Source organism: Branchiostoma floridae, chromosome 9, assembly GCF_000003815.2.
Source record: "Branchiostoma floridae strain S238N-H82 chromosome 9, Bfl_VNyyK, whole genome shotgun sequence".
In the NCBI taxonomy this organism is placed as follows: domain Eukaryota; kingdom Metazoa; phylum Chordata; class Leptocardii; order Amphioxiformes; family Branchiostomatidae; genus Branchiostoma; species Branchiostoma floridae.
Genome location: NC_049987.1, coordinates 11,784,280 through 11,791,510, shown reverse-complemented (window position 1 = coordinate 11,791,510; position 7,231 = coordinate 11,784,280). Strand labels below are relative to the sequence as shown.

Here is a 7,231-nt window from a genome sequence, read left to right as displayed (position 1 = left end):
AGATTGTATTATTAGTTTGCATAACAATGATAGCTTCTTATTATTATCTTTTTACAAGTCAAATCAAATCAACTGGGCATAAAATCTACTGGTATACAGTTAGATGTTTAAATGAGCCTTTCTTGATGAAGAGAGGTTATATATTAAACAATTCTGGGAATGGTAAGGTGAATTTCACCAAGGAGCAGTGTAGGACAATATCTTGCTTTATGCAAGGAAACGTTGGGTTTTGAGAGATGACAAATTAAGGTTAAGCTAGCTCTGTCTTACCTGGAAGATCGACTTGGTCGACTATCTTCTGTGCTTCTTTAGAACTCAACATAGTTCATCTCATGCACAAGCAATACTCCACCAAGCAGCAACAAGCCTCATGCAAGTTAGTATACTGTAACCAAAACAATACTCAATATTCTTAATTTAATTAACATAATGCGAAGAAACATGCGGTCATATGCAGCATTCACATACGCTGTAACTGAAGATGTGGCTGTATATCTTATAGTTATACGTTATGCACAACCTAATAAATCAAATCAAATCAATTTCGGTCAGCTTGGTCAGTCCTTCATGTTTTTCCAACATTTCTACTTGCAAGCAAGGAAGTTGAAAAGAGTTGTTGTTGTTGTTGTCCTCATTTAACGTCTATTATTTCGCTAGACGTGGTCTCTTGGTGCTGAGGAGCCTCCCTGTTGCAAGCCATACAGTAACATCACTCAATAACGTTACATAAAATAACATATACTATTTTTTATAGCTGTCCTTTCCTGCTTGTAGTACGTTACCAGTTATTTTGATGAGTATAGAATTTCTACTCCACGAGGAGAGAGTAAAAATTTCTGTAAGACTAAGAACATCTCACCATTGTTTTTTGTAAGAACTTTTTATTTCGTTTCATAGCTAACGTATTTTGTTGGTCCGCCATGTTTGTTGATATGCAGTTGCCAAGGGAAATAAATAGGTATTGCCGGTGCAAACATGGTGAGAGTAATACTTCATTGTAAATAATGGACTATGCGATGTTCTTAGAAAGTCTTACCTTATAGATATTTCAGGTTTCCTGCCAGAAATATCAGAAATTAGTTGTTTTCTTCAGAAACATCAGATATCTGCAGCGGATGACCCGTGTTGACCTCTTCAAGAAAGTATGCGCAATGCACTGTGGGATGTTAGACCGTACCATTAATTAAAAGGTAACTACGGTGTAGAAAAAAAATACATAATGGGTATTGAGGATATCATAAGCAGAAAACGAAGCTGAGTTTTGGCTATAATAATGTTATATCAATACATTTGTACAACCCATTTTATACCATTATCAGAGCAAAGTTAAAACTCGAATGGGCTCGTCTCTCTGACAGGCAAGTGACTACAAGTTAGACACTAGCTCTGCATTTGACTTTAGATTCAATATTCTTCCCTAAGCCAAATACGGAAAAAAAGAAAACCATCAATTGATATTTGTTGCACGTAATACGTTTAAGAAACGTGGCAAATAATACAACTTTTGTAACGTGTAGCTGCCGTTTAATACTGGAATAGAGACTAAGTAATCGTGTGAAGGAAATAAACTACTATTTTTTTCTGCAACGAAGCTGTCAGCAAACAACAACAGACATGACAGACGAGTTCAAGTTCTAAGCAAGCATGTGAATTTCGTTCGCGAGCTGTAACTGTTCAGCGAGTGTCCAAAAAATCAATGGCAGACTGGGAAGTTTTTCCAATCTTCTTCAGATTCCTGTGGTTTCTTTCTGTAACGTTTATAATACTGCAGTTTGTGGGAAGCTCGGCGTCGTCCGATGACAGACCGCTACTTCTGCTGGTCTCCTTTGACGGGTTCCGGTACGACTATGTGGACAGGAGTCAGGAGAGGGTTCAACTGCCCAACCTGAAGTACCTTATCCGTAATGGTCTGTAGTGTACGTTGTACAGTTGTAGTCGTATGACCCGCGACCCCTACCCTATATTTTGAGAGAGATATCTGTTAGCCTCGAAGCTGTGCTGCAAGTATAATTCGCCAGGAGTCGCTGCAAATGCAGAATCTTGAAACAGTTGCTGTTGAGTACTCTCCAAGCAGAGGTTAAGTCGTGGAGATATAACGTTAGTAGTAGTCGGGACTCGGGAAATTTACTGACGCGCTCCTCTTTAATAGCTGTTGGGGTGATATCCAGCAATCTTCATCGAAGAAGCCATATGTAATTGGAAATGTATGTAATCTCAGTTCAGAACAAGTTACTCTTTAATAGTCATCTATTGAGTTTTAAATTGCACAAGGACTCTAGATTGGAAGAAGAAAAACTATTTCAGAACAAGAAATATTATTGAGTGTTACTCATTCTAGATCGATTGAAGTTCTTTTTTTCTGGCAAGTACTGTAGTCTGACTGTAATGCGGCTTTGTTACACTTTTACATGCAGGCATTCGAGCCAAGTGGATCCACAACAGTTTCATCACAGTCACCTTCCCTAACCACTTCACCATAGCCACGGGGATGTATGAGGAAAGTCATGGCATTGTGGCTAACAACATGTACGACCCAGTTTTACAGGAAGGCTTCCACAACCACAACACCACCAATCCAAAATGGTGGGACGTCGGCGGACAGCCAATTTGGATAACCAATCAAAGGCACCCGGGGGGCAGGAGTGGTGTCCTGAACTGGCCTGGTATGACGGTCAAGTTCAACAACACTCAACCATTCCGACATCTTCAACAATACAATGGCAGCATGCCCTATGATGAAAGAGTAGACACTATGATAAAATGGTTTACAGATGATAAATATGCCATCAATCTGGGAGTTTTGTATTTTGAAGAACCGGATGAAACCGGTCACAAGTATGGACCGGATTCCCCAGAGATGGACCGGACGTTAAACAAGGTGGACAGAACAGTTGGCTACCTTATCGGTCAGTTAAAACAAGCAGGACTGTTTGAGAGAATGAACTTGATCATCACGAGTGACCATGGCATGATGGAGGTATCTAAGGATGAAGTGATTGAGCTGGATCGTTACCTGGACCCCAGTATATATTTGCTGGTGGATACAACTCCTGTTGCAGCTACATGTGTATATGGCCACATGATGGTGAGTGGTAAGGACAAAATAGAGAAAAGAAAAGGCAGATACTCTATTGCATAAAACATTCTGTTAAGATTTTTTTGTATCCTTGTACAATGTATTCCATAATTTGTGAACATCATCAAAAAGGTTTTGATAATGATAATCATTGGATTTTCAGGCATCAGTATAGAGTACATTTATACATCACTTCACAAGGCACATCCCCACCTTAAGGTGTACTACAAGGAGGACATCCCTGCCCAGTACCACTACAGACACAACAGGAGGATCATGCCTGTCATCGCAGTGGCAGATCCTGGCTGGACCATCGTGCAGAACATCAGCACTGGCTGGGTACCGAAAGGTTGGGTTTGTTTGTACAATCTTAATCCTGAGCCATTTATACCTAAGGCTAAGACGTAAAATCAAGGAGGCCATATACAACAGGGCCATCAGTAAACAGAGACGGTGGACGATAGAATCTTCCTGGCACTTTTGACCAATTGCTGACATCACTCACACACAATATCATGTGTCATTAAGGTTACTTGTGTATAACTCTCATGAGTTAACATTCGGAAGTCACTGTCATTAGTCCTGAAGAAGGCGACAGTGGTTGTTGAAAATTTGATCCTCTGTGATACCACGTGTGTTGGAAGAAAAAGCCTTCTACATATAAAATCCTACTTCTACTCTATGGACTTTTGATATTGTGTTTTCTGTCTGATTGATGTTTTTTCTATTACCATGATTATCCTCTCCAGGTAACCATGGTTACAACAACAGCTACCTTCCCATGAACCCCCTCTTCGTCGCCCACGGACCAGCCTTCCGCACCAACCTCCTGTCTGAACCCTTCAATAACGTGGACATCTACCCGCTCATGTGCCACATCCTGGGCCTGCACCCGCACCCAAACAACGGGTCCCTTCAGAACGTGCAGCATATTCTTAAGTAGCCAATAAAGGAGTAGTATAAATCTTAAGTAGCTAAACCAGACTTGTCAATACTGTAGTTCAAGAAATTTCTCCTACACCACCAAATAAGAACCAGACACTGCATACGTTATTTTAGACCATGCTAGTTTTTATGTACTTTAATAGAATATTGTTGTTGATGTTTGTCAGCAGAGCTAGCCCTTTGTAGCTACAGGCTATTTGGGCAGCCCTTACTGTGTGTGCTGAACAGTGAAACCAAGAAATAAATACTATAAATAAGATATAAATTAAAACAACCTGTGTTTTTGTGACAATTTGTGACATTATTGCTATCGTGAACTCAAACCACTTTGAACAATACATTTTTCCTTTTCGCAAAATAAAATCACATCAAAGACATTTGTAGTAGCCTGTGTTAAACAATCTCTCCCTGGCTGGGGTTAATGACCCGCCAGGGCTCAAAATACCACCTGCATATGCAGGTTAGTGCAGGTAAAATTGGAGCTGTGCAGGTATTTTATACAAAAATGTCCTATGATGTAGGTGTATATGGATTGTTTTTAAGCTGCATTGGCAGTTTGTTTTGGCATCCGTCTGTCTCGGAAGACAATGGAGGCAGACAGGGTGGGTTTTTTAAGGCGACCCGTCTGCCTGGCCTGCACTTTTTAAGGTGAAGGAGGGGTGTGCACTTCCTTCTCCACCACCCTCTCGTCCACTGGCGCACTTAGTCCTACAGGGGCAATTGTTTGCAACGTGTAAGACGGCCCCAGCAGATGCAGGTTTGTTATTTGGAGTTACCGTCTCCTAGGAGGACTTCCGACCAAGGATGTAAGGGGTTCCTCCTACCCCTGACTCGTGTGTCATGGCGGGTGCGTCATGCCCGAACATGCCCCTATGGCCTGTCACCACAACAAGGCCTGTCACTGCCACTAGCCGAAGCTATGTACTCATTTACACCTGAGATAGGTGAGGAAAGTCGTCTCCCAAGGGAGACGGGTTTTCGAGCGCTCTTACGCTTACGATCGCTTATTCCATACAATTTCAAAGTCTTGAGGTGTTATATTAGACAATCGTGTGTCGGAGATATCCAAGACCACACTGTGCCTCCCACGAGCCGGTAAACAAGCTGGAGAGGCGCAGACGGACTGAGAAAAGCCGATAGTGCGGCGGAAAGTTGGATCATGGCGACCGCCATGACACATCCCTCGAGCTACGCGCAGGCAGCAGCAACAACAGGCCCTGTAACAACATCACGGGAAGAGACTGCTGGATCTAACGTGAGGTCGGGCTGCAAACCCCTGTTCTTCCTGGAGAGGGATGTACATGAGGTATCTCAGAACGAGCCGTACTTTTCCAACGTCGAGGTGTATAAAGCAATTAGTCGCGTCATTGATGGCTCCAAAATCCTAGGCATCCAGCAGGTGAGAAGTATGTGGCGAATTTACTTAAGTGAAATCGCCGATCGAGCAAAACTACTCGTGTCTGGATTTAATGTTCGCAACAAACATGTCGACCTACGAGATGTACATCCTTTTCGACAGAACGAGGGAGTACGCATCACAGTCAAGGATGTACCACTTTCCGTTGACGATAGTGTTGTTGCAGAGGGCCTAAGAAGATACGGCGCCAAGCTTCTGGGACCGCTCAGGCGCGAGAAGTTAAGAGTAGATGGCCGCTTAACCAACTGTGAAACCGGAGACAGATTTGGTTATATGCAAGAGCCTGCTACTCCGGCAGATAACATTCCTAGGAACGTCGAGTTGGCAGGACGCTGGAGGGCTCGGATTTTCTATCGAGACCAGACGAATGACAGAAAGTGCTCAAAGTGCCTTGGTAAAGGACACCTGAAGAGAGATTGCACCTCTGAGTGGAGATGCTCACAGTGCAATAAACTAGGGCACAAGCGAGCTGACTGTAGCGGAGTTGTAGCCTCTGCAGGCGAAAACAGTCTTGAGACAGGAGCTGAAGTGAGGGGTGCTGTACCTGCTTCTGAGGGCTACTCCTGTGAAGACGCAGACACTGAACCTGAACGGAGCGCAGCGGCAAGACAAAGCCAGATCACTGACTTTACTGTTGCGGCTAGCAAAAAGAAGAACAAAAAAGACCAACAGAGACCTGGGGGCCAGAAGTCGACAGGGTCTAGGGTGACTAGAAGTAACAGTCGACAACAGCCCAATAGCAGACAGATACAACAGAGTCGGAAGGAACCAGCAGGTGTCCAGCCCAGCAGACAGGTGCAGGCACCTGACCCACGAGTAATGGAGCTGATAGAGGCCGGACGGCACTCTTGGAGCAGTCCCCCGGGGTCTGATGCCACAGGGTCAACGCTTACAAGCTCAAGTGAAGATGACGCATAGGCTAAACTTCATGGACTTATGATTGTGAGTTTCTTTTTGTCTCAACATGACATCCAACTTATCCTTTATCTCGCTTAATGTTCGAGGTCTTAGAAACCACAGTAAACGTACAACCCTTTACCATTGGTTGGAACGCCAGAAGGCAGACATCTTTCTCTTACAAGAAACCTATTACACTGAAGATAAGATGGATGTCTTTGAAAGAGATTGGAATGGACCTCAATTCCATTGTTTTGGTGACTCTCATAGTAGAGGTGTGTCCATACTTTGTAAAAAGAAGATTGATATGAATGTCACAGATGTAATCAAAGGAAATGATGGTAGAAAACTATTGATTAAGTTAAAAGATCTTACAATTCTTAATGTTTATGTACCAACGGAAAAGAAGGAGCAACAAACCTTCCTTACCTCTCTAAGGGATTGGATTAATGACAACAATGTCGATAATCTGATTGCTGGAGGGGACTTTAATATGGTAAATAACACAGCTATGGATAGGAATAGTAAACAATCTCTGGCGCCTAGCGCAGGAGAAAAAGAACTAATTAGATTTAAAAGACAGCTAAAACTCGTGGATATCTGGCGGGAGCGCCACCCCCAGGTGAGGCAGTTCACCTGGAGGCGGAAGAACCCAGACTTAATTTCAAGTAGAATAGACTTTTGGCTCATTCAGAAGTCAATTATTGATTCTGTTGTGAAATGTGACATACGCTGTTCTATAAAAACTGATCATCAAGCGATATTTTTAAAGTTATTACTGACAGACTTTGCCAGAGGACCCGGAGTGTGGCGTTTCAATACTTCACACCTTTCAGATGATTGTTATGTTAATGGTGTTAAGTCCACTCTTATTGATGTCGTTAAAGAGTTTAAAG

At 42.8% G+C, this 7,231-nt stretch overlaps 2 protein-coding genes across 2 annotated transcripts in view; one reads left to right on the top strand and one right to left on the bottom strand.

The window, feature by feature from the left end:
- Window positions 1-1,156, bottom strand: part of LOC118422712 (protein MFI-like) — a 9,533-nt gene extending 8,377 nt beyond the window's left edge. Inside the window, exons 1-2 of the mRNA XM_035830431.1 lie at window positions 1,037-1,156; window positions 271-385 (exon numbers count right to left, since the gene is read on the bottom strand). Coding sequence (XP_035686324.1) covers window positions 271-322 — 52 coding nt within the window. The 5' untranslated portion in view covers window positions 323-385; window positions 1,037-1,156. The remainder of the gene's footprint in view (window positions 1-270; window positions 386-1,036) is intronic.
- A 313-nt stretch (window positions 1,157-1,469) lies between these two features.
- LOC118422715 (ectonucleotide pyrophosphatase/phosphodiesterase family member 5-like) lies at window positions 1,470-4,396 on the top strand. The gene is made up of 4 exons (XM_035830434.1): window positions 1,470-1,907; window positions 2,415-3,085; window positions 3,278-3,425; window positions 3,826-4,396. Exons 1-4 carry the CDS (start codon window positions 1,697-1,699, stop codon window positions 4,017-4,019), a joined length of 1,224 nt encoding a protein of 407 aa, XP_035686327.1. The 5' UTR covers window positions 1,470-1,696; the 3' UTR covers window positions 4,020-4,396.
- Window positions 4,397-7,231: the final 2,835 nt, after the last annotated feature.

Coding starts and splice junctions, on each gene's coding strand:
- LOC118422715 (XM_035830434.1), top strand. CDS start 1,697: ATGGCAGACTGGGAAGTTTTTCCAATCTTCTTCAGATTCCTGTGGTTT. Junction 1,908..2,414: donor GAAGTACCTTATCCGTAATG/GTCTGTAGTGTA, acceptor TTTTACATGCAG/GCATTCGAGCCAAGTGGATC. Junction 3,086..3,277: donor GTGTATATGGCCACATGATG/GTGAGTGGTAAG, acceptor TCACTTCACAAG/GCACATCCCCACCTTAAGGT.